The 26,781-nt window shown below is 39.7% G+C and overlaps 1 protein-coding gene across 2 annotated transcripts in view; it reads left to right on the top strand.

The window, feature by feature from the left end:
- MOCOS (molybdenum cofactor sulfurase) overlaps positions 1 to 26,781 on the top strand; it is a 210,452-nt gene that overhangs the window by 4,951 nt on the left and 178,720 nt on the right. The window contains exons 1-2 of one of the 2 annotated variants that reach the window (XM_042870226.1): positions 345 to 549; positions 26,671 to 26,760. In XM_042870226.1, coding sequence (XP_042726160.1) covers positions 438 to 549; positions 26,671 to 26,760 — 202 coding nt within the window. In that variant the 5' untranslated portion in view covers positions 345 to 437. Of the gene's footprint in view, positions 1 to 344; positions 550 to 26,670; positions 26,761 to 26,781 lie in introns of those variants that run through there. The other variant, XM_042870227.1, reaches the window with a different exon arrangement.

Raw genomic sequence — 26,781 nt, 5'->3', positions numbered from 1 at the left:
CGCGCAGGGAAGGATATGAAAAAAGTTGATATTGACATTAAGGAAAAGAGGTTTCTATGAGCTAACGGAGGTTATCCCTATTTGAAACAGCCTGCCACGAGAGCTGTTAAGAGGGATGCTTGTTGCCCTGTACCTAAGTCCGGTGCCCTCGCGCTTCGGCTCTACTTAAAGGTTTGTGGGGCAAGGAGCAAGCAGGCTCACTGGCCAACCTCGTCGCTCTGGGCAACACCTGCCCCACGCAGGCGCTGGGGTACGGGGCTCCAAGCTCGGACAGGCGGGCCCGGACCCGGGTGCTGCCCCGCAGGGGCGGGCGGCGGGAGGAGCCGGGCTGGGCGCCGCGCGGGCCCGAGAGCGGGCGGGCGGCTCGACTCGGCCGTCCGGACTAAGTTGACCGCCGTGTTGTGCCCGCCTCTCACTTTTCCGCCTCAGCCTGCGGCATGGCCGAGGAGCTGCTCTCTTTCCGGGCCTTCCAGAGCAGCTGCCCTGCCGGCTATGGCTACGGAGGCGAGCTGCGCGGCCTCCGGGAGCGCGAGTTCCCACGGCTCCGAGGTACCGTGGGCGGGGCGCGGCGGCGTGAGGCGGGGACGGGGGTGGAGCGGGTGGTTTGAAAAGAGAAGTTTTAAAAAAAGAAATAGAGGATGTGAGTCCAAATGGTGAATCGGCCCTGCCTGCGAGCGGCTTGCGGCTGAGGGGTCTCTGTAAATGATTTCTGCAGGTTATGCAGCTGTCTCCTCGCAGATACCCGTGTGTGCGTGTGCCTGTTGCTTCAGCTCAGGTGTAATGAAGCTGCTAAAATCGTGTAAAGAGAGGTGTTGATGCCCACGATCTGAGCGTTCCAAAATACTTAAGGAAAAAAAACAAAAGAGGTAAATAACATCAGTGTGGGCATCCTGATCCTTAGGCTGGCCTTACTGTGAGGGGTTCCCTACTGTTGCTTCTTCAGTGCATTTTGTGGAGATCTTGTGATAGAATCTGAGCACAGGTGTTGCATGCTCTAGGAGGACATGGAAAAGAGCTAAATTTTAGCAGCAGCCTGAAGGACTGCACTGTTAGCTAGGAGTCTGTAAGCTGATTTCAAATATCAGCAATGCTAGCTGCATCAGAGATGGCTGGATAACAAACTCGATGGTAATTTCAGGCCAGGATTCTGAAAAATAAGTGAGGTGTTGCTTAGACAGTTAAACAGATGGCTCATCAGAACTCCTGAAAGTCAGTCTTGTTTCTCGTGAGACTCCCTGTTTTTGAGATGAAGCGTAGCTGCTGGTGAGCAGTGCCTGCTGGATGTGCCTGGTGCCCAGCTAGAGGTCACTGCAAAGGCAAAGCATTTGGAGCTTATTTAGCTTTGTTTGGAAATGTTTTAGCTAATGTAGTCTACCAAGCTGTACTTCAATCATGCTGTTTTCTGAAGTTTCTTTTACCATTTGTAGAATTTTAGAGTGTCTGCTTTTATTCTAAATACTATTTCTGGAGCTTTAAAAAATATTTTTAAAGATTGTAATGTTTTGTTCATAAGTTGTCCATTCATCTTGGAAGCTCCTTGTGTCAATGTGGAAGATTAGCGTCCTGAACTGATGGCTGTCAATATTTTGTGTTGTCCTACCTGGTATTCCTGACTTAAAAGTGGGGTCATCTCTCCTGTAGTCAAGAAACTGTGTCTTAAAGTGGCAGTAATATATAAGATTAGATTTCCCCTCTCTTGTATGTGTTTGTATGTCCAGAGCTGCTGAGTTGGGTTTGCTGAAGGTCTTAACACCTTGTTGTGGATGCTACCACATGGGTTTTGAAGCTCTAGGTCTCTTTTGCCGTGCTGAAATAAAATGGAGTTGGCTGATATACAGATTAGGCTCAGTGGTACAGGGGCCTTCTCTGACAAGAAATTAGTGGGTGTTTCAGGAACACGAAGGAGGTGAGGCAGGAGTAGGAGTCTTGGATCATTGCTGGCTTCAGGTCAGCTTTATGGGTAAATCCTGACTGTACAAATGCTGACTCTCAAGGAAGCCTGTAGCTGCTCTGGATATTGATCTCTGCTGGATGCCTTCCAAACTGCAACAACTCCATGCAGTTAATCCCTCCTGGTAAAGAGCATTATCAACCAGGTCCTAGTTTTACGTAGTCAATAGCAATGTCTTGCGCTGCCTGTTTGGGATGTGCCTCAAAGATTGTTCCATTGTTAATCATCCTGATTCTGCTGCTGACTTATGTGAAAAGAAATTTTTGGAGTCCTTGTCTAGATGGCCATGAATTAAGCCCAAAACTGTATTTAAAGTGCTAGCAATTTATGGACAGCACATAGCAATAAAGCCTGGTGCATGTCAGCAGTTGCAAAGATACGGTGACACTTGGTGATCTTTGCTGAGGACATCTTGTGCAAATGGTGCTTTCTGGGGAAGGGGAAAACCTTCCTTTTGTGATACAGCTTTCACTTTATGGTGTTAATACCTCTGTTGTAGCTCTAGTATGAACAGCTGCCCAAGAATCTGTCCAGAGTAAAGTACAGTATATGTGTGCTGGGACACCAGCTATTGGACTTAGTGTGAGACCAGGCTTTTCTTCCAGAGTTGGTCCACTTGTGATGTTACCAAAGTCTGGGGGAGGTCTATGCTTCATTGTATCAGAAGGCTCTTGTGAAGCGTGTTGAGGATTTTCCATTCAGTGTCTGTGATGGGATGAAAGGAGTGACTTGAATCAGCAGGGTGTCTGTCTGTCTGTTTTGTTACAGAAACCTTATATGTTACCTTTTAAGCCAAGGTTTATCTTCATGTTTATAATTGAAGGGCAGTTAGCTGAGGGCTCAAGCAGCCCCTTCTAAAAATATACATGGAGTCTGTGAAACTGATCCCTGTTCTACAGGCAGCAGTGTGTGTGCAGTACGTGACCTTGACTTTAATCTTGTGAAGAGCACACCCTTATCTGCAGTGTAAATTGTGCTTTAAAAATGAATAAAGAAATCAGCGGGAGTTTGTATGTTATGTTGTTAAGTACTGGGAATAAATATGCTTCTGTGATTTTCATCGTAGCAAAGGAAATAGCAGCTTCAGTTTATATCAAGTTTTCAAAAAAGAAAAAAGCTGATGTGATTTGTAATGCAGCATTTAGTCCCAAGATACCTTTCTAGTTTTAGTTGTTAGTATTCTCCTCAAAGATAATAGTGACCACTTAGTGGAAGCTTTCCAAGAATGATAAGCAACTTATAGCCCCCAAATAAAAGAAATGTAGTGTATTAGTGGTCGTGTGTTCTTTAAGGACTGCTGGCTCTTTATTTGAGCTAAAACACACTGTCACCTGTAATGTCAAATGCACTGCCACATTAAATGTCAGTTGTCTAGAACTAATGTCCTACTAATTTCATGATTTGTTTTAGAAGTGTATGTGTGCTTATATACAATTAACAATAGAAACGTAGCTTGCATGTTTGAAAAAGAAGGGCTGAGTAAGCTTTGAATAGCAAACTGGCCTTTGTTTCCTTAGAACTCAAATGATGTGTCATGAACCAGACACTGATGCAAGAGTTTGTTCTCTTTTTTAGTTAAGAAATAGTTGTGTACTTGACCTTACACAAAATAATACCTTTTACTCATATCACTAGTAATTATTTGCACTGATACTTTTCCTGTAAGTAGAGAATGGGCTTGGCATGTTTTGAGTGCGTTTCAATTAGTTCTCAGTGGATCTGTTAGGAAAGGTCAGTTCTGTCCTCTGAGAACAGAAGAGCATATTTGTTCTATTGTGTGGGATAACCTCGAGTTTTAGCTGAGTTTAAGAAATGGGAAATGCATTCTGGTGTTTCAGATCAGAGTAATTTTGTTGATAGCCAGCTGAAGCCACATAGATGAGTGTGTTGTGAGCTTGAAGAACAGGGCTCAGCTGTTGATCTGATTGCAAATGTGGGTGTCACCTCAGTTTCTTCACTGGCATGGGAAGGTTGTTGCCTTGTCAAACCAGTATTTCCAACAGCTTTATGTCTGAGGTTGGTTGGTTGTTTTGGGAGTCTTTGTTTATATAATTCTCAGAAGAAATCTTTGTAACCCGATTTTATACATATATATATATATATATATATATATATATATATATATATATATATATATATATTTTTTTTTAAGAGAAAACCAGCTCTGGTATCTGTCTTCCACCTCTACTTGTATTTGTTCTGCTCAGTTTCTGGTCGTTAATATTTTCTACCTATGAATAAATCTGTTTTTTGCTTGCTTGATGAAGACTGCATGCATTCAGCAGAACTCTTGAGTGTTAGTACTTGTCAAATCTCATGTCATTTTAAAAACTATGAGTAATGAGTAAGTTTGACTCACTTTTTCCATAGGCTATGCTTAAGCCATACACAAGGTATGTGGCGTCTTACGATCATGTGCAGTACTTTGCTGTGAGTCCCTTGAAGCCCTGGCACCTATCACTAGCCATCATTAATCTAGGCAGCTACTGATGTGGGAGAGATTGCAAAGGTAAAAGGACTTCACCTGTGAGCTGAGATTGGTGGATGTTGATCTAGTGCTTATCTCTCCTGCCCAGTGAAAATGAAACCAACTTGTAGGGGAAGGATGAGATTGCTTTTGTCGTCTCATTGCGTGACTGAAAGAGCTGCTAACTGTGCTAGAGAATGTTTCTCCGAGTTGCCTCATCTAGTTAATTTTGAACAGAAAAGAAATCTTCAAAACTTCTCCTTCTGGAAAGAGTAGAAGGTGGGGGGAAGAAAAAAAGACTTCTGAATGGAAAATTCCACTGAACTTATTATACCCTTGCTACCCACACTTGGAATGCTAAGTCTTGTTTAGAAATGTTACAATCCTTTTTGAAAAACAAAGACTTGAGAACATTGCGCTGCCACCCTTCACAGAACATGTCTCAGTTTTTTGTCCACAATGCTCTGGTTCCAAGGAAGAAAGAGGAAAAAGCTGATTTCTCCTCAGGCTGCATTAACTGGAGTGCAAATATTCAGGATCTCTGTTTTTGTAGCTGCCCATCTGCATGCAGTCTTTTTCTCAAGCACTGATAAAAGGTGGTGAAGACGCATGATACAAAACTTCAGCAGGGTGGATTTGGAGTTGTTACATTGACTGTAGTAGTGAACCCTGAGGCAGGTACAGGAGGCATCCCAAAGGTTCTCTGTAAAAACTACTTTTTATAGAAATCTAGGATTCAGAAAATGATGCTACATAGATTTTTAGGTATGTAGAATGACTTAAGACATAAGAAAACCTGTATTTGCAGATGTTCAGAACTGGCACTTTAGGGAGAGTAGAAGTGACCAGTGAGACCTATTATTGAAAAGCTGGAAGCAAATCTTCCTGCTTGCTGTGTGGGGGTTGTTTATGTGCTTCTTGGTGGCTGTGAGATCTCTGGCTGTTCACGTGTTCTGTCCTTGCCTGGATATCTTTGCAGCCCCTTTGTCACAGAGTGATTTGTTTTTTTGTTTTTGTTTTTTTTTTTTTTTTTTTTGTGGAGCACATTTATTTGCAGAGAAATAAAGCAAGAGATGCTATTTATTGAAGGAGGCTGCCAGTGGACAGTTTGAAACACTGAAAGACATTGAGGAATGATGGCTTTAGTATGTGCAGATGGCACTGTAAATAGGAGCTGTGATACGTGTAGTGCAACTGCACAACTATGTGATGATTGTGTTATGAAAACCAATATAGATGCTAATGTGGACTCCTAATACTTCCTTCCTCTTGGTTTCAAGATTTCGAGCTTGCTGGAGTTTTAAGAAGCATTTGGACAGTGCTCTCAGTCATATGGTCTGATTTACTTTTTTTCGGGTGGTCCTGTGAAAAGCTGGGAGTTGGATGGAATGATTCTTGTGGGTCTCTTGCAGCTTGGGATATTCTGTGATTCTTAGTCAGCAGGAGTTACTTACATATGCTATTATTTCAAGTATTGCTATTGAAGAAGGACCATGCGTGGAAAGTGAAGTGGACTTAGTTTAGACACCAGTGAGTCAGTTCCTGTTGTTTTTCTTTGGTTACAAGCAGGAGGTAGTGCTGAGGAGTTCTTTATCTTGCCTGTCACGATTCATGGGCTGTTGGTGGTGTGCTCTGTGCAGAACTGATGCTTCAGTTGATCACGGAGCACTGAGTGATCTCTTGCTCTTTGTGAAGGACACCGCACTTAGTGAGTAGTAGTTGATGATATTATCATACTTCTACGTTGAACAGATTTTTAATTGAAGAGAGGAAAAAAATTCCCACAACTATTCAGGTAATGTTTTCTCTTTCTTGAATTGTATTACGCCAAGTAGTAGATGTAATTCAGTTTAACTTCAGATTTGGTGCTTTAATACCCATAAAAAATGTCCGCTGCACTATTATGCTGGGTCTATAATTGCCTATACCACATAGCACAATGTTTTTAAAACTCTAAGCCTCACTGGGAGTATAGAAGTCTTGTGGAAAAAGCCAAGTACCAAACCTTATAAACCAACTTAGTACTAACCTGGTGCAGTTAATGTGAACTGAGAATACTGATGTGCGTTTCAGAACTGCTTAGTTGGTCAGTTGGGGCTAGATTCTTTACAGTGGGGAATAAATTTATGTGAACATTAGATGTTTAACTATACATGTGGAGATTTAAATAAAAAGAGATTTGGAAAGATACTTGATGGAAGTCTATAGATGCTGCAGGGTATCAGACAGCAATTTAAAAAGCTTTACACTTCTAATTAAAAGATAACATTATCTCTAAAATTAATGTCTGTACAAGATGGATATTAGTGTATGCAAGTATTAAAACAAGCCAGTGTTTGCTTTAGTAAAGCATGAGACATTCTCATATCTCTTACTGAAAAACTGAAGATGTTTTTCCTGCAAAATCCCATGTCAGTGTTTTGTTCTTCCTTCCATTGCCTTTGTGTGCTCTCCTGTTTGTCCTTCTCTGTTACAATATTGCTGCTATACTTGAAATCTGTATTGATTTCTTCACATATTTCTGTGTATTTCTGTACTATGTTACATGTTCTTTTGGTTGTCTATTTTTCTTTTTTTAATGATGAAATTAAAGTGTTTTTTAAACTTTAAACAGGTATGTGTTCCTATCTTTCTGCACATATCAGTTATACTGGAACTCTTATGTAAGATCAAAACCTGGTATGTGCATCTCTTGAAGTTTCCATTGTAGCAGCAATCTTGATATCTGAGCTGTTCCTGAGAATTCAAGGGTATTCCCAGACTGAGGACAAAAAGACAAATGGAGAGATGAGCAGTCAGTTTTTGTTGATCAGCTTGATTCATTGCATACTTTGTTTCGGAGAGATGCTGCAGAGGCATTGCTTGGATGTGAAAAGACTGTCATTGAATTCAGGAAGACCATACTGCAAAGAGCTGCATAGGAATAAAGCACTGATATGAAAGGTTGATAAATGGTGAGGCAACACAGTATATTTGCAGATCAGGAAGCTCGTGAGTTGCTTGACAGAGAGATGATATTTAGGAAGTAGGTTGTTGAGCTCACAAATGTCTTGGGCTTTTTATAATAAGATGTCTTGGACCAAGTCACAAGAATATTCAGGGCAGATGTGCTGCTTTCTATGATGCTGAAATATTTGTAAGGTGGCTTTAGTCTGTTTTTCTTTTTTTTTTTTTTTTTTTCCCCAATACCTTGCAGAGCTGAGAAACTTAAAGGTGCAACTAGAAAAAGATTATTTCTATGAATATGTCAACTTGGGGTTGGTGTGGTATTACCCTGTCTGCATACTGATCTATGTACACAAACAGTTTGGATCCAGTCACAAACCAATTTCTGTCACATCTGTTAACAGGAGATGTGGTGCATGGAGGTATTAGGGAAAAGATGGTGTCGAGAGCTGAAGGTGTGGAAAAAGGATGTCAGAGTTCTGGAGAAATGGGCATATGGTAGAGCAGGGAGGCATAAAGACAGACCACAACAAAGTAAAAAGGCAGGCTCCATTAGTTTCCTTGCTAATGAGGCAAGTTGTTGCATTCCTGGAAGTACTCTTGGCAGCCTGGGTAGATCCCCTGCAATGGTTTTCTCTGGCCCTTCACCTGCTGTCCTGCTGTATCGAAGTGATGGGCTGGCGGCACTTCCTGCAGGGATGTGAGCCTGGGCAGGCAGATGCTGTAAGGCAAGCATGCAGGAAAACGTTGGTTTCTTTTTACTGGTATGTGAAATACCAGTATAAAATTGGAAGGCAGTCTTTGGGAGATGAATTGTACTTTCCATGCTGTTTTATTTCCCCCCATTGCTTTGAAGGTTACACTGACTCACTTTTCCTTTCTTGTAGCAGCTAGGTGAATATGCTTTTTACAAGGGAAGTAGAAAGTTGTGCTTTCTGTGCTCATTCAGCTTAGCCCCTGGCGCAACAGGATCTAAATGCTTTTAAAGAAGAAAGGAACATGACTGGACAGAATTTTTGTCATTTGTGGTCTTTCAGAAGGCAGAGATCCAAGGGTGTGATCTTGTAGTGCTGTGGTTAACTGATGAAGGGCAATTACACAGCTAAACTTCTGACAATATGTAGAATGATGTCCTAATTTAAAATTTGGAAGAAGGACAGGAAGGTGTTTTGAACAACTGTTCATTAGGTTAATGTGATGAAAATTAATTTCATTAATGCAAAATAAAACACCAGCTATTACTATTTGTTCCCCTTTTTGAAATTATTAACAGGTGAGGTGAAGTTACACAGTAAGGAAGCTTGTCCTCTGATTTCTTCTAAAGGATGAAGCTGAGGCCCACAGTTGTCCTCATCTTTATGTCCATGACACACAGTGCGTTGAAGTTGCCAGCATTTAGTAATTTGAAACTGATTGTATCAGTGATGGGTGATGATGCATGTTGCCTTTTTTCTTTACAAAGATATGAAACAAAGAATTTTTTATAAATGTTGAGTGAAATACAAGCGTATAATAGAACTGTATGAGTTGGTGACCTTCAAAGATGCCTTCCGTCTGACCCCCCCCCCCCCCACTGCAATAGTCAGGGCCATGAGTGTGCATATATTTGTGTGTATATATATATGTATACTTATATATATGATTTTGTATATATATATACAAGATATATATAAAATGGCAACAGTGCCATTCATTTCCCAAGCAACTTACTCTGGACTCATGTTATCTGTTACAATATACTATATGTGTATCTGGCTATTTCTTTTAATATAAACAGTTGTCACAAAATATTACTTAGCCACTCAATGGAAGCGTGTGACTTTTGAATTCTGCTGTCGGCTTTGATTCATCACATACTAGGAAGATATTTACTACTTTTACTTGCAGATTTAGTCAATTTAGGAGCATATAAGCTCAATGAGTAGAGTTCTTAATACCCTGTCTGATCTCACTTGTGATGGCTTTGATAGAACATGTTGTCTGCTGATGAGATCGGATAAAAGCTGATAAATAGAAGTGGCTAACAAGAAAATACATTCTACTTGATGGTCTGAATAGAATAAAATCTAAGACAGCATGCAGAAGGAGCCTTTGCAGCCATAGACATTTTTCACCCTCACGTAAACTTGTTACTATTACAGAGCTGGGTAATGGGACACAATGCTCAAACAAAACTGTACTGCACTCTTTTATTACTGAGTCATAGATTTCCCGAATAATTTAAACACTTGATAAACAAATGGCATCTTTTAAATGCATTCCCTTAGGCATGTGAAGTATTGTGGCCTAAGGGTGCTTATGAGGCGTAGCGCCACCTTATCCTAGGTATTTAGTGACAGGCACAATGCTACAAAGATAGCTTAATACGAATGCAGGATGATGTCCTTCCAGAAAAATGTTTTGTTGTTGGTGGAAACAAAGAAACCCATAGATCCTTTAAATTCATAAGAAGCACATTGGGAAACTCACAGTATGTAAGAGCTGCGCATAGAACTTTTCTCAAAATGTGATCTTAGACATGCAGAAATCCCATCTAAGGAGTGGGTGCAAAGGTGTATTTAGAAGATAAAATAGGAAAATAAAAACATCACTGCATCTGAACTCCATTATAATTGGCATTCCTTGTTTCCTGGGACAATGTAGTCCATGTGAATGATGCTTCCCCAATTTTTTTCCATTCTGTTGTTTACAACTGTTTTGACTGAGGAGGGTGTCAATGCCAGCTCTTCCTGGTAATAAAATTAAGCCATTTTCAGTATTTTCTATTTAATGTTTAATCAGTAAACTGTCTTAGCATCTCTCCTAAACTCACAGAGAACAAAAATATAGAACAAGGAGAGAGGAAAACTATGACACTTAAAGGGACAACAACTCGCTGTGTACTTTAAATGATTCCAAGTCATCTTAACTTGCAAAGTTGGAATCTTTGTGAGAACCTCCTTTCTCTTCTCCATGGAAATTCTCATAGCTGTAAGTCCGTCATTTATCAGGGAAGTAAATTGCTGTTTTTCCTGAAACTGTTCCAAGTTCGTGTTCTTCTGAAGCTGAATTTGACTAATAAGTCATGGTGTGATGAAGTTCTATCTATCCTTTGTCCTTTAGGGTCTCTTTGAGAGTAATGGAATAACTTTTTAAATTATCAGAGAACTTGTTTTTCTTGAACAAAGGTAACTTGGAATAAAGGCTTTGATTTTGGATTTAAGTGTAGATTTAGCTTTTCATTAATTAGAATAGCCACTGCTAATGTACTTAAGGATTGCTAATGTCTTTATAGTGTTGATGGGGTTGCCCTGCATGGAAGCAATTCCCCTATGAACAAACCACAGTAATTGAAACTGCAACATAAAGGAAATGTGTTTTTTAGGAAATGCCCTTTTCTGTGTTTTTTTCTTTCTGTTAATAAGAACAGTAAGACTTAATGCTATGATATTTTTCTGGAGAGTGATTGATCATGAGTGATTCCCATTGCAACTCCATTCTTTAAAGCCTCTCCAGCATCTGTACAACCTGAGCTGTAGGAATAGAGAGGGCATGAATGAAAGGAAAGAAGACAGATTTCTAGTGAAAGAATGTAAGCCTCTTTAATGTTCCTTTCATGGCTTATTGTCACGTCCAGTTTTAAGCTTCCCATCTTCTATTTCTTTAGAGGCCTGTGGTTTTTAGTATGGAAAATGGAATTGAAAATGGTCTCTGGGTGATCAACTGCAGCTTGGGGAAGAACCAGACTTCTGGCAGCAGGGAAGGAAGTAATGATGACTTTGTGAGGAGCTGCCTTGTGTTCAGGCTCAGAGAATCTCATCTGCTGGGCACAGGAAGCATTACTGTGCTATTTCTCCCTCTTATTAACTCAAGCCAGCTCTCGGTTATCCTTAGGAGACTGTAATAATGTGGGGTTGAGTCCGTCAGGAGTTACGGAAAAGTATAAAGTTACACCAGTGCTTTTCTTCTGTTGAGGTTTTTCTTTCCAGCTGGTGTTTTTAAAGGACTGGGAGAAACGTCCCACCCCCTTTGGAAATGTCACAGTTAAAAAGGCCTGCTTTCATTGAGAACATTCATATATTCAGACTAGCTCTTAATAAAAGGTAATGTCAGCTTCTTAGCTCATAGGAGCTGGAGCTCACTGCTAAAAAATAATTGTGAATAGCTCTGTTCCTTTAAACACGTAGGCTGTGGAGGAGTTCACAATGTGCAAAGGCTGTCTGGAAGCACCAGATCGATACCCCCAGCTTTGCATCACTGAGCATGACAACTCCCAACAGATTAAGGAGCTGTTACCATCCAAACTTTAATCAGTTTTTCTTCCGTTTCTGCAAGTACAGAAAAAGATGGGTGTACTTGTGAATTGTCTTGAGGATTATACTGCATTGCTTCTGGATAAACTTCAGTGCCTCTGAAGTGAGGGGAACACAGCACCAGATTATCTTGTGACAGCAGTCAAGTTTCCAAAGGTGTCTGATGAGATCTTCAAATCTTAATGCTCAATACTTTATGGATACATCCAAGCTGTAATATGTCACCCTTGCTGCTGTTTCCTCCCAGTCTGGTGGTAGAAATGTGATTACACACAGAGCTGATCAAACAGCAGGTAACTGAAGCAGATAGTTGTGAATTATTAGATTTCCATGTTAAATGTAGAACTGTGTATAACCACAGAATCAGGGTGGCTGTGGCCGGCAGGGACCTGTGGATGTCATCTGGTTCAGTCCCTGTGCTCAAGCAGGGCCGCCCAGAGTAGGCTGCCTCTTCACTAAACAGTCATTACAATGGGTGTGTGTGTGTATGTATATATACTTGTATGACTATATACATACAAATTCAGGAATATTAATCTGAAAAGAAGAGATAAGAAGAAAAAAAAGCAGAACCAACAATTGTGGAGACCAGACTGAAGATTCAACCTTTTTCTACTCAATGTCATTCAGTTTCACACTGACTTGAAGAGCAAGTTTGGGCTTCAGCAAGAATTAGTATCTTATACAGTTAGAGTCCCAAACCTGATGGTATGCCATTACCAACTGAATGCCACATTGTTAAAGTTAAGCTGGAAGTCAATATAGAGTGTTAAAGAAAACAAAACAAAACCTTGTGGTATTGTTCATAAACAGTTGCAAGCATGGAGAATAAAGAAGTACAAATCTCTATCCCATTAAGAGTTTTCATCAGCAGCTCATATTGAAGTGTGTCAAAGGAAGACCATATCATTGTCCCCCTTTTTTTTTTTTGGTGGAGGAGGATGCACAGATACAGAGTGGTTGTTCAGAACGTGTAGCAGTTGAATGTTGATCAGCTGCTGAAAGCCATTGCAGTTCAGTGCAGTTGATCTCATTGCTCTCAAATTTGTGTTAGTGCAATAGGTGTGTTCAGAACACAAGCAAGCAGACAACTTAAAAATCCTAGTAAAACGTATTTGCCTGTGCTGTTTGCTAATTGTATTACTATTAATAATGTGTATTAGAGGCTTACTGTTTACTATTATTCAAGTTAGAACATCTTTTGTCTTTTGCTTAAGACTATAAAGGCAGATTTTCTTTTACTGCCTCTTCTGTTGCTTTTTTTTTCCCCTCTTGTTTTATTCAGAGTATAGTGGAGCTAAATTGAAGCTGACTGTTCAGTATGTCTGTCTGAGGGCAGAGATTTATGATTGTTCCAGTCTGTGTGGGTATGAGTTCCAGTCCACTGTCAGGATTCACAGCAGTGAAAGATTCTTCTTTTCTTGTGGTACTCTTCACCATTATTTTGTTACTGAGGAGTATAGCATTTGAGGAAGGTCATCATCCCATATGGAAGTTGGTTCTTGAATTGCTCTCTAGGAACTTTGAAGTAATCAGGATGCTTTGGCAGAGGGCTGCTTAAATAAACTATTTGTCTGATAAGCAACAGCAGCAAACATAGGAATGAGTAATATGAGTGACAGTGCCTTCATAATAGGAGATTACAGGATCTTAATGGCACTTGATTTTTTTTTTTAATTTGTTATTACATGTCTGTGGTTAAAATATGAGAGGAATGAAACACAAATTTCTTTTTTTTTTTTTTTTATAGAGAACTGGCTGTGAGGGGCACAGAGAATTTTATCTGTTTAAGCTGTGCTTTTTTATATTGGAGAGAAAACATACTTCAAGAATGGCTATCTATAACTCAGGATTATTTAAGACCATTGATAGCACTCGAAGTTCTTTAAGACAATATCAGGAAAATCTGAGTTTCTGCTTTTTGTATGATAATTCCTTTAAAAGGATTGTTTCTTGGGAAATCTTGTAACACCTAAACTACTTGTATATGTTATCTTCACGAGGCTCACTGAAGGAAGTTGCATCGTGTGCATCTGGGGAAGCTACTTGCTTCCTTAGGGGTGTGCCTGGGAATAGGCTTGAAGCTGACTACTGGCAAGTCCTCAAGTGTTAGCCACTGTAGTCAATTCCTCTGTAACTCATAAAGATCGCCCTCTTGTCCTCAGAGAGAATAGCTGGAGCTGCAGCCCCCTCCCAAGAGGTGAAGCAAAGCTTATGTCTTGTGGTGCCACCAACAATGATTCGTTTTGTACATCTTCTGCATGGTAGTTTTGGTGAATAATATTTTGTCACTTTGCTAAATATGAATGAACTGCAAATGAATTTCACCTTAATGATAAATAAGTTGCTTTAAAATGCAAGAGATAGGAACCAAGTATGTACTGTAGCCTTAAATTTACTTGCTTTCAGGTTGTGTAGTAATGTTATGGCCAAAAGTACAAATATGACAAGTAGACAGTTCCAGGGTAAGAACACATTACTTGTAGTTGTGGTTCTTAGATTAGTGAGTCTATGGAGGTATTTGAGAATTAACAGCACAGAAATTAGCTCTGAGATATTAGTAAATGACTGCCTTTTCCATTTATGATATTACCATTTGTTATTAATTTGATCGTTCATTGCCATGAATGAAGTTCATCTCACTTAAAATTCGTCTCCATCCTTGCTTCATGTTACAGAATTAATTGCTGGATTTCTTAGCTTGAGTAACTCTTTGTTTGCCATCTAATGTGTTTTTCCATGTAAGAAACAGGTGACTAGCCATCTCTGGTTTGCCCCGCATCAGCAGAAGCAATTATAAAGAATGGACTGGGAAAGGTCTACAACTCCAGCACTTCACTGCTGGATAGCTTCAGAGGCTCTAGGTAGGAAATAGCAGCTTAGTTTCTAGTTAGACAGTATTTTCTAGATAGCATGTGTTGTCATAAACTGACAAAGATGCACTGTATGAATGTGGAGTCTAATTTTGTCACTTAGTCAAATATGACGAGGCAGTACAATTTGTGGCTGAAGGCCTTGACTTTTAAGCATGTAATGCTTGCCTGCGTTCCTTGAGACAAAATGCAATAGCTGATGTTTTGGCACAGTTGTGATTTTTAAACTCAGAGTTCAGAGATGAGGGAAACCAGGGAATATTTGTTGTTTCATGTATAATCCTTCTTCATTCTCAAAGCTAGTGTAGTGTTAATGAGGCCATTTGTATTTAGTGCTTTGAATAATTTATGGCGAAATCATAATTCTCTTTCATTTTTAATGTCATTAGTATTGAAAGAAACCCTTTAATTGAGAGGAATTAGAGCAGATGCAGGACTTAGTGAAGTGCAGCAAAATATTCTTTAGGTTTGTGTTTATCAAGTTGGGGTAAACTTGTAACTGCTTTAATGTTGGGCCTATAAAAAATGGAAAAAGCAACTGTGAAACTCATTTTTGCAGGACAGAGGTTTTTACTAGACATGACAATCTGTATATCAGAAATAATAGTCTGTTATGGGGTTCGTGATACTCGGATATTTGTGAGTACTGCCAGAAATATATTAACTTCTCAGGTATCTCCAATCCTACTTTTTAGAAAATGTGGCAAAAATACATTGTATTAACATAGCTGATATCTACTAGAAGGTAATCTGTTTACTTTCTGAAAGATACAAAAAATATCCCATTGACTTCAAAAGAGTTTTGGATTATCCTTTTATTTGTTTTGTAAATGAAACAGGGAAAGATATTTTGGTGTTTAAAGAAGCCATGATACGCTTTGCTATGATGCTTGTTTTTTTTTTTTTTTTTTTTTTTTGATAGCATGGTAATTTGTGGAAGTTGAGTAGTACCTTAGAATGAATAAAACTTTGTGCCTTGAAAGAGTTTTGTGTCTGTAATGTCATTCTTATAAGCAGATGATTATGATGCTTAAACTAATGATGTAAGGGAAATGAACTGGAATTATTGCATTGGTTTCCATGTGGCTTCTCTTGCTTTACACCAAAATGAGTGAGACTGGAAGAAGGTGTGATGACTTCTTGGTTATTGCTTGACCGGAAATATCAGAATGTGCAGTTGGAGGAGCAGTGTAGAATCCAGTGTGGAAGAGAGAGAAGGAAGATAGTCTTCCAGAGTTGTATGCTTTTCCTTATGTTCTTCTATAAGAAGCAACATGAAAACACTAATTATCACCTTCAAGTGTTTCTTCTACGCGTTTATTCATATAATCATCTCAGTAGTGTACACCAAGACATCTTTCCAAATATGTATTTGGAAATGTGTATAACACATGCTTCAAGGAGCCACTCAGTCACCTTGATATCTTGGTACCCTTCTGAAGAAGTGGCTGATGCTACTTGACTGTAGCAAGGTGATCTGTCACCTGCAATTGTAACCCTTGTTTGTGTGCCTCCTACTCCTTTTTGTTGGTCTCTGAACTTCTGGAGAGTGCACACAAACCCCCTGGAGTCTAAAGATGTCCATAGGTGCCATTGGAGGGGAGGTAGCAGTATACATAGGCCAGCATGTCAAGAAAGAAAGCTTTCTGTTGTTTCAAAGGTTGCTTAAGTTTCTGTGCAGATGACAATATAGCTCGCTAGCTTGGCTTGGAACCAAAAAGGTAATCAGCTCAGTACATCTAGGAAGTGCTGATTTAGTATATTTGTTAATGGTTTAACTCAGTCCAACTGAGCCTCATAATTACCTCAAAGGCTCTGAATCGGCTGCTGTTGTGTATGCTCGTGTTTGAACATAGTCCTCTCTGTTTCACAGAGGTAAGGTCTCTGTGAACTGAAGACAGAGTTCTGCTTTGGTTATTCATTGTAATACAATTAGAAATTCAAATAGATATTGGCTGGATTCCTTTTCAGTCACTGGACTTTAGAAAAGGTATTTCTGTCCCACTGCAACCCTTCAAAGGTCAAAGAACTGTAATGAATCTGAGGCTGCCAATAGATTGCGAGTGTTGGGAGGTGTGGCTGGAGGAGGAAAGAAGTGAAGTTTCGTGTTCAGGTGGTTCTTGACAGCCCCTGCATGTTAGTCTGCCCTTTGCTTTTGAGAGTATATTTTCAGTCTTTAGGATTCCAGCAGCGCAAGGAATGATAATGTCTGTGTCCAGTGAAAGGTAATGTCTGGAAAAGCCACAGACTTGTTCTAAAAAGCTGCATGACAATAACCAGCAGTGGATTTCTGTTGTCTGAAGTTACTTTTAAAGTAAGGACCGAACCTCCAAACCCTGTGTGTTGCATGGTAATGGTCACTTAACAAGAAAGCCACACATAGGCTCTTATGTCAGCACTTCAGGAGACTTTCATTTTCTTTTAGTTTCCTAAAACACAATGGACTTTACCAAAATTAAAGAAAAAAAAAAAAACACAAAAAAACAAAAAACAACCAGGGGATATGCTGAAGTGGCATGTTGTTATAAGTGAAAGTGGGCCTGTCTTAAGCAGGTTTTCTCTTGCATATAGCTATGTTTGAGGTTAATTGTTAGGAGATTGATATTTCATTTCTTTTGTCAAAACTAGTTACCACAGCTCTGCAGCTGTCATGATTTTTCGCTATTGTGAAAAGCTTTGTTTTACTGTAATGCTACTTTGTGATAAACAGACCTCATTCTTGGCACATTCTTGGAAATGATTGTTGAAGGCTTTGAATCTGTGCTTGGGAAGGCACCTAATTAATGGAAAATAAGCTGTAGGAACTAATTTAGCTCAAATATAAGAAGGCATTAATAGAACACTTACACCAACATATAATTGCATTCCTGCTAAGTTATTGGTGGAAGCTTATTTATGTCTCTTAGATTTTTTTTTTTTTTTTTGCAAAAACTGTTGTTTCCCAGTTGGATGATGCTTTTTGTGCTGAAGTATTATGATGTTTTTGGAGGCATTAGAAAAATAATTATTGAATATTCTGTATTTCTTTATATTCTCTTCTCAAAACAAAATAAAAAATAGATATATTTAATGAGTATATACTAGTGAAATCAGCATCTAATGCAGTCTATGAACTTTAGTAAAGGTAAGGTAATAGTGTAATCTTACCATTTAGGTTGCTTTCTCCTTGAATAAGGGAAGAAGTTTTACTTGAGAAGCGATTTACTTCAAATTATTATGAAGTGGAAGTGTATGCAATAGAAAAGTTAGTCATTTTTCATAGTGATGTCTCATCTCCATAATAAAACACAAGGATTTTTATGTCTTATTAAAATGAAATTCCCACCAGATGTTATATTATATCTTAAGTAGTAGATAAAATACTGAAACACATGTATTTGTTTTTTCCAGTCTAGAAACAGAACTGAAAAACAGTTAGGAACAGTAAGTCAAGAGATATGGATGTGTTAGTCTGAGGACTGATTTTTGTTGTTGTTGTTGTTTTTAATTGTTCTGTTCTTTCAACCTTAGTTTTTCCTCCTAGTGTTTTTGGAAACGAGTAAAACCATTTTGAAAGCTTTCTGTATGTCGCTGTATATTTCATTTAATGTATTTTGCAGGGGATATTTGAAGTCACTAATTTGGATTTTGTATGAATCCAATTGATTCAGGCCACAGAGCAAGAAATAGAACTAACTAGAAAAGTCAATTTCAAATATTATTTTGGCGTGTTGTTGTAAGCCTGTCTTTTTATAGCAATAAAAAGAAAAGATAATGAAGGCGAATGTAGAATAAGCGTGTTTAGCTAATGACCATTACTATAAATGATTACTATTAAGATTCCTTACATGTTGCTTTCTCCTGTCGTGTTGCAACTGCCAGTGGAAATTCTGGATGCTGCTTTCCTGCACAAAAGTGAACATTTTTGTGAAAATTTCAGCAAAACCAACAAAAACATTTTGTGGTAGTAGAAGAACAGGAACTGTGTTCTCTTTGAACTCCTATTATTTGGTCAATTGCATGAGAGAGAAGAGGGGTAAAAGGAGACTGAAAGATAGCAGCATCTTCAATAAGGACGTGTGAAAATAGGTTTTGGATTGGGTATGTTGCAGTTTGAAGGCTTGCATATCTATGGATCACTTGCAATTTGTATTTTATCTGCAGGTGATGAGGTAGTAAGCTGCAGTATGTTATTTGCTTGTAGCTGAGGTACCTCTGAGTCATGCCCAGAACTAAGGAAGGCTTCAGCGAGAACCTGAAATGCAACCTGTTACAGGAGCCTGTGGAAATAACTGTACTGGCAGCAGTCGATATCTAATCAGGCCCTAGTGGGCAAAAAGCGAGCCTGTTATAAAACTGCATTACAGGTAGGCTGCATGAACCAAGGTAGATACTCACTGACCCATTTGCTGGGGTCTCATTTAGCACAGGAGCTCATAAATGATGAAATTTGACAGCACGTACTCTTTTTTTCCTGCAGCTGTGAAAGATACATTTCATAGGGCTGGGTATGACTTAAATATAAAACACTTGCTTTATTTAGTGCTTGCAAGGCCTCAATACCAGCAGGCTGTCAGCTCTATGTAGGGATACTGCAAACTATATGTGGGCATAGAACAGAGGCAGGGCTTATTGAAACTGGGTTTTGGCCACCTAAATAGCTTTTGTAGAGTCTGAGCGGTCCCTGCTGAAAAGTACAGTGAAGATGGTGTATGATATTGACTGCAAACTGTTTTGATATTCTGACTGCTTTGCTGAAGCTAATAGTGCAATAAGAATGAATAATGTGAACTAACAGGAAGTGGAGAGAACTAATGGGAAGTTAATACGTATAAATGTAATTGAATATTTCATGCTTTGCTTTCTTACTCAGTTCATCGTGTCAAACACTCAAGTACACTAATGAAGCACCGATTTCCCACAGAACTCAGTATCTGGCTAGCAACCTGTGAAATATGGATGTCTTTCTGCGGGTTGCTGGGTTGATCTGGGAGCACTCCAAGTGCTGTTGAGCTCGGGGTGGCAGTTGGGAGCCAGGTTCTCCTCCAGTGGTATGGTGACTCTTCAGGCTTTTGGTCTGTAGCTTTGTTGCTCAAGTACTGTGCTTTTGGGGTCATTTGAAGAGCTCCTGATCCTAAGCAAGGGACACAAAATGTTGATTTGTCTAGCAGTGTATAGGTGACAAGCATGTCATTCAGAAAGCATAATCTAGTTTTGATAGCTTTTGTCTATGTTGATGCCAAGTAAGAACTGAAGATATAAATAACAAGTAATTGACCATATTAACAAAATGCTAGGTATGTTCTGTTTCAAACAAAATCCACTCTCAAGCCATATTAGTAGCATTTTCTTTTCTTTTTCCGTTTAACATTTGGAGATATTTTTTTTTTGCAGGGCCAGGATTTTTATCCATCTGTGCGGTGTGTGGGCATATCAGTGACTGTATCATCCTGAGACTTCAGGTGCTTTTTTCAAGGTTAGATGCACAGCATAGTTAGAGCTGCTTTTGGCATTTAATTTAGAAGCAGCTCTTATACAGTCAGTGGAGAGTGGGAGCAGCCTCTGAAGGGCACCTGACATAGATAGTGAGACTAACTTGAAGTGGCTGATGTGGTGCTACCTGTTAGCTACTTGGTCCAGAGGATAGCTCACTTTCCTTTGTAGACCCCTCTCCTCTCTATATTGTCACTTATTAAACTTAGGTTATTCCAGTTTTGTCGTCGTTGTTTTGGCATGTGGAAGTCTTATATTTATCTTTTGACAGATAATGCTGTATTTTGCCTTCAGCTTGTTTTCATGCAATCGATTTCATACTGTTTGTTGTTAATGTTGCTGCACTTAAGACAGATACCATCTCCTCAGGGCTCTGCCTGTATGTATTTCCAAGCAGTGTTTTGTACATAATCCCACTGAATTGTAATTATATCTGTCAATCAAACTTGATGATTCCATTTTATTTTCCATTATGGAAGCTTTGGCAGCCTGACTGACAGGCTATAATCAGTTGAGAGGGGGGTTCTGCTCTGTCTGAGACCTGGGAAGCACCTGTGGGGCCATGGCTAAGGAATCACAGGGTTGCAAAAGGTTGAGGAAATGAGGCAGCCATGCACAGAGCAGGTAAATTGGTTATTTTTGTGGTTGATGTACAGTTAAGACTCAGTGATGTATAGCATCAAGAACAACATTAAGGATTAAAAGAATAGGTCACATAGCAGAAGAAGTCATAATATAGCTGAATACAAGCTGGATGACCAGGCGTAGGTTCTCCAGTGGTGTAGGGAGGAGGACGTCTTGGGATTGCCTGCATGGTCTCTGTTCTCCTCTGGTTAGGCTGGTTAGGCTGTCTACAGCATGATAACCATACACTGAGCTTCCTAATTACTAGGAGATCTAAAAGTATACATGTAAAATAGGAGTGTTAAATTAAACTGAATAGTCACCCAGCGTACTGGAGTACTGTATCCACTTCTGGGCTCCCAAACACAAAAAAGACAAGGATCTCCATGAGAGAGTCTAGTGGAAGGCCATGAAGATGATAAAGGGCCTGAAATATTTCCCCTGTGAGGAAAAGCAAACTGGGTCTGTTCAACCTTGAGAAAAGAAGACTCAGAGGGTATCTGATTAATGTTTGTAAGTATCTTAAGTGTGGGAGTCAAACGGACATGGCCAACTTTTCAGTCTGTGGGGACAGGACAAGGGGAAATGGCCATAAACTGGAGCATAGGTAGTTCTGCACCAATATGCTAAGGAACTCTTTTCAATGAGGGTGATGAAGCACTGGAACAGGCTGCCCACAGAGGTTTGGATTCTCCTTCTCTGGAGATATTTGAGACTCACCTGGACACTTATCTGTGCAGCCTGCTGTAGGGGGGCTGCAAAGCAGTGCAGTGGGGTTGGACTCGATAGACCTGATAGATCAGACCTGGGGGTCCCTTCCAGCCCCTACAGTTCTGTGATATCTGAGGCTGTGCTTATTGCATGCCTGAAGTTTTACAAAGAATCAAGGTATGCGGAGATAGTGAATATTTGGTCTACATGTGAATTTTAACACAGAAGAAAAACGGGACTATTTATTTTGCAAGTGGAGTTCTTTGTTCTTTTTTTTCTAATTTTGAGCAGGAAAGACTGGTTCACATTTGTTTCCAGGGTGTTCTGTATGTAGAAATAATTTGCAATATTAGCATGTGATTATTATAGCATATGATTGGATACTGTTGATAAGTAACTTTACATAACTAAAGTTGGCACATAATAGGAGTTCTGAAAACCATCCTAAAAAAAAAACCTGCCTCTGAAATGTAGTTTTATCAAATAGTTGGTACTTGATCAATGAAGTCAGTTACAATTCCTTGCATAATAGTATGTAAATTGAACTAAATTTTATGCTTTTCCCAAATAAAGAAGGCAGGTCCTAACAAATGGTGTATTTTAATTTTCTTTTGGTTGATCATGTTGTTTTCTTTTTGTGCTACTTGCTGTAAATAGTGTAATTTCACAATGCTGACAGGCTATATACAAAATACTGCGGTGAAACAGGGAACTAGATTACTCTGTATATACTGACAAATCTTTTGTTAATGTGTGTTCAATAAAGTTAAAATAGCAAGTGTTATTAAACTAGGGGAAAAACAATGAAAATTATGAATGTTCTTTTGTTTGCTGGTGCATGTGCCACAGTGCTTTTTTTTTCTTTCCTCTAAAAAATAGTTTTATTGAAATAAGACAGGAAGGGGAAAAGCTACAGCATAAAAGTGCAATAGCAATGAAGGTATTTGTTTCAGTGCTGTCTCAAGTTCTATGAGCACCTTTTTTTCATTTTTCAGGCAGTACAGAGAATATTAAATGCTATTCTGCTTTCAATTAAACAGCAGCATTAAAGGTATCATAAAAGTTTAAGAATTCCAAGTCATGGACCTGGAGGTGGTATTTCAGAAATGAATTAAAGTGTTCTTTACCTTTATTTAGTAAAGTCACAATGTTGTCCTGAACTGATTGTGTAATGAATCAAATTTGAAAATATCACATAGGGGAACTATTATCTAGAGACCCTTTTGCTTGTATTGTTTCACATGAGTCTGCTTGGAAGGCATTGTTCTCTTGGAGGAGTAGGCTGCCTTTGTTTTTTCTGGACTTCAGAGAACATTCTGTGAACTCTTCAGGGAGCTGCTTGGCAGGTTGGCATGGGATAATGCCCTGAAGGGAAGAGGGACCCAAGAAAGCTTGTCAGTATTCAAGGACCATCTTCTTCACATCCAGAAGCAGTCCATCTTGAGAGAGAGGAAGGCGGGCAAGAATGCCAGGACTCTTCCATGGATTATTTAGAATTTCCTGGACTTAACATGAATAGAAAGCCTATAGGTAGTGTAGGCAGGAATGAGTTACCTGGAAGGATACGAAGAAGTAGTAGTTAGAATCAAATCTAGCAAGGGACATAAAGGGGAACAAGAAGAAATTCTACAGGTTTATCAGGGTTAAAAGGTAAGGAAGATGTGGTCTATCTCTGAAAGGAAACTGGAGACCTGGTCACAAAAGATATGAAGAAAACTAAGGTGCTCAATGACTTCTTTGCTTCAGGCTTCACTGGCAAGGGCTCTAGTCACACTGCCCAAGCTGCAGAAAGCAGAAGTAAGAACTGGGAAAAGGAAGATGTGCTTGCTGTAAGTGAAGATCAGGTTTGAGACCATTTAAAGAATCTGAACATGCTGAAGTCCATGGGACCTGATGAGATCCATCCACAGGTTTTCAGGGAACTGGCAGGTGAAGTTGCCAAGCTCTTATCCATCATACTTCAAAGCTTGTGGCAGTCTGGTGAAGTTCCTGCTGACTGGAAAAGAGGAAACACAGCCCCAGTTTTCAAGAAGAGGAAAAAAAGATAGAGGGAACTATGGACCAGTTGGTCTCACCTCTGTGCCTGACAAGATCATGCAGCAGATCCTCCTGAAGATCCTACTAAAGCACACAAAAAAACAAAGATGAGGTGATGGGTGGTAGCTAACATGGCTTCAGCAAGGGCAAATAGTGCCTGACAAACTTGCTGACCTTTTTTTGATGGAGTTATGGCATTCATAGATAAATGAAGAGCAATTGATATAATGTGCCTGAACTTGTGCAAGCTTTTGCCACTGTCCCACATGACATCCTCGTCACCAAACTGGGGAGAAGTAGATTTAATGGATGGACAACTCGCTGAATGAGGAACTGGCTTAACGGTTGCTCTCAGAGTTGCAGTCAATTGCTCAGTGTCCAAATGGAGATTGGTAATGAGCGGCGTTCCTCAGAGATTAATGCTGGGGCCAGTGTTGATTAACATCTTTGTAGGCATCATGGATTGTGGGTTTGAGTGCACCCTCAGCAAGGTTGCAGGTGACAGCAAGCTGAGTGGTGCAGGTGATATGTTAGAGGGAAGGGGTGCCATTCAGAGGTACCTGGACAGGCTTGAGAGCTGGGCCCATGCCAACCTCATGAAGTTCAATAAAGCCAAGAGCAAAGTCCTGCACCTAGCTTGGGGCAATCCCAAGCACAAATACAGGCTGGGCAGAGAATGGCTTAAGAGCAGCCCTGAGGGGAGGGATTTGAGTGTCTGTTAATGCAAGACTCAACGTGAGCTGGCAGTGTGTGCTTGCAGCCCAGAAGCCCAACTGTATTCTGGGTTGCATTGAGAGAATCTTGACCAGCAGATCAAGGGAAGTGATTCTGCCCCTCTTCTCTGCTCTTGCAAGGTTCCACCTGGAGTATTTCATCAGTTCTAGGGCCCCCAACACAAGGATATCAAGCTGTTGGAGTGGGTCCAGAGGAAAGCCATGGAGATGATCAGAGCGCTGGGGTGCCTCCCCTATGAGGACAGGGTGAGAGCTGGAGCTCTTCAGCCTGGAGAAAAGAAGGCTCTGAGGGGACTTTGTAGTGCCCTTCTGGTACCTGAAGGGGCCTACAGGAAAGCTGGGGAGGGGCTTTTTAGAAGAGCAGGTAGTAGTGACAGAACAAGGAAAAATGCTTTAAACTGAAAGAGAGTAGATTAAGACTAGATAAAAGGAAGACATTCTTTACTGTGAGTATGGTGAGACACTGGAACAGGTTGCCCCCTCCCTGGAGGTGTTCAAGGCTAGGCTGGATGGGGCTTTGAGCAATATGGTCTAGAGGAACGTGTCTCTGCCTATAGCAGGGGGTTGAAACTGGATGATCTTAAAGGTCTCTTCCAACTCAAACCATTCTGTGATTCTATGTACTTGCAGTTACTTCCGTTCTATATCAGAGCTAGATGCACTGGCTACTAAGCTGTGGGTTCCGAGTCACATCCCAGTGTCCTGCTAATATAACCAGCCTCTGTGGTGACTCTGACAGTGTGATTTGCATATAGCCTGGTGAAGGTAAAGCTGGTCCTGTTATGGCAAAGGAGAGGCTGGGTGTCTGGGGATCCCCAGTGGAGACCCAGTTGTCTCCTGGAGCTGCCCTGCTCAGCCCAAAGCACCTCCATTTCTGAGGCTGGGAGATGCCAAGCAGTTTCTCATGAGTGAAACTGAATCATCTTTAAATGGGCAGATTTGATATTTGATATCACAGCACTAGAGCAATTTTTATAATGAATGCATTTCCCTTGCATTAGCTACAGCATGAAAATATCTTCTCTGCCAGTTTTCTATATTGGTTTTTCTTTTTTTATAGTATACATTGCATATTCATAGTAAACACGTGTAGATGTAAGGGTATGTCTGCTATGGTGTGATTTGTTATGATTGTGCAAGCACTTTCTTGAAATGAAGCTTGCTTGCTGGCATTTGCCATACAGACTAACTGTGGGGCAGCCAGGTTTCACCATATGCCTTCTGAATCTTCATTTTGACCTCTGTGTGATTGTATGTACTGTTTCATACTGCTTTTTAGTCCTTGCTATGATTGAAAAAAAAGTAAAAACCCAGGAAGATGGTACATATAATAAATCAGTCCAGTATTTTTCTATCCTCTTCCACTCTAAGCACCTCAAAACACTTTTCCTTGATTAACTTCAACTCATTAAAAAAAAGAAAATCTGCTTTTAACCAGGCACTATAAATGGGGAATTCTTGAGGCAGTGGAGGACTCTCTCATAAAATAAAAGAAGGGATGGGTGTCCAGACTGGTTTTGTCATTACTGGTCTCACAGCTTCACCCACTGAATCGCTGCTAAAGCAACGTAATTTATAATTATATGTATTTCCAAGTGTCAGGACTTCTCATTTAAAGCTTAACTCTTTGAGCTTAACTTTTAAATCCCTGTGGAAAGGAAAGGCTTTTAAAATACTTATTAAATTCTAATCTTAATCGTATTCATCATTATTAAAATTTGAAATAGGTTGAAATACTTAAGGTAAGTGAAATGAAAAAACTAATAAAGGACATGCAACACACTGGAGAAATGGAAGAATAATTGCTAAAGATTAAGAAATCTAAAACGGTCAAACACGAGAAAGCCTCCCTTTCCAAGAAGCTTTTATTTAAAAGTTTTGCAATAACTGAAAAATATAAAAAGGAATTTTAAAAATGAATCAAACATTAAGTGCAGCAGACTGGCAAGGAATATTTAAATGCATTAAAACTTAAACTTTGGGCTTCAAGAATGATTCAGGCCATGCCTAAACCATGCCATAACATGGTTGTCGCCTCCTCTTTGGCAGACTCAACAACTCACTGTTGTTGTTGATACTTGTAATAATTATTGAGATAAGAATAATAATAGTGTCTAGAAGTGCCAAGGTACTGTGGCTGAAGGCAGTAGCTTGTGCAGTCTTCTACAGGTGGAACTTTTCAAACGATGTGTAATATGAACTTGGAAGAAAAGGATCTCTTCCAGTATTTTGCTTTCTAGTTAAAAATTATAAAGATGCAATCAAAACACCGGGCTTCTATTGTATCACTTTTTTTTAAACTGTGCTGGTGAATGGAAGATGCCTCAGTGTGAGTGTTGCCTGGTTTATTAGAACATATTTGAGAACCGTTTTTCAAAATCTGGGTGGACTTCTGAGTCAGACAGAGAACTGTCATACACTAGGAACTTTAGGGGGAACAACTTTTTGTGTTGTGCACTGTGTACAGTGTGGATCCATGTATAATGTACCTTACTTGTATATGAGAAATTAGAATTAAGTATTTAAGAAAAAACATTGAATTTGATCTTTTTGTTTGTTTTAGGGATGACTTACCTTGACCATGCAGGTTCCACACTTTTCCCTGAAAGTCTACTTACAGCTTTTACAGATGACCTCAGAAACAATGTTTATAGTAAGTATGAATCAATGTTTC

The sequence above is a fragment of the Lagopus leucura genome, unplaced genomic scaffold (assembly GCF_019238085.1).
Source record: "Lagopus leucura isolate 7727_CA_CO unplaced genomic scaffold, USGS_WTPT01 Super-Scaffold_100002, whole genome shotgun sequence".
NCBI classification, from domain to species: Eukaryota; Metazoa; Chordata; class Aves; order Galliformes; family Phasianidae; genus Lagopus; species Lagopus leucura.
The sequence above is the reverse complement of the archived record's forward strand: the minus strand, read 5'-3'. Positions and strand labels throughout refer to the sequence as shown.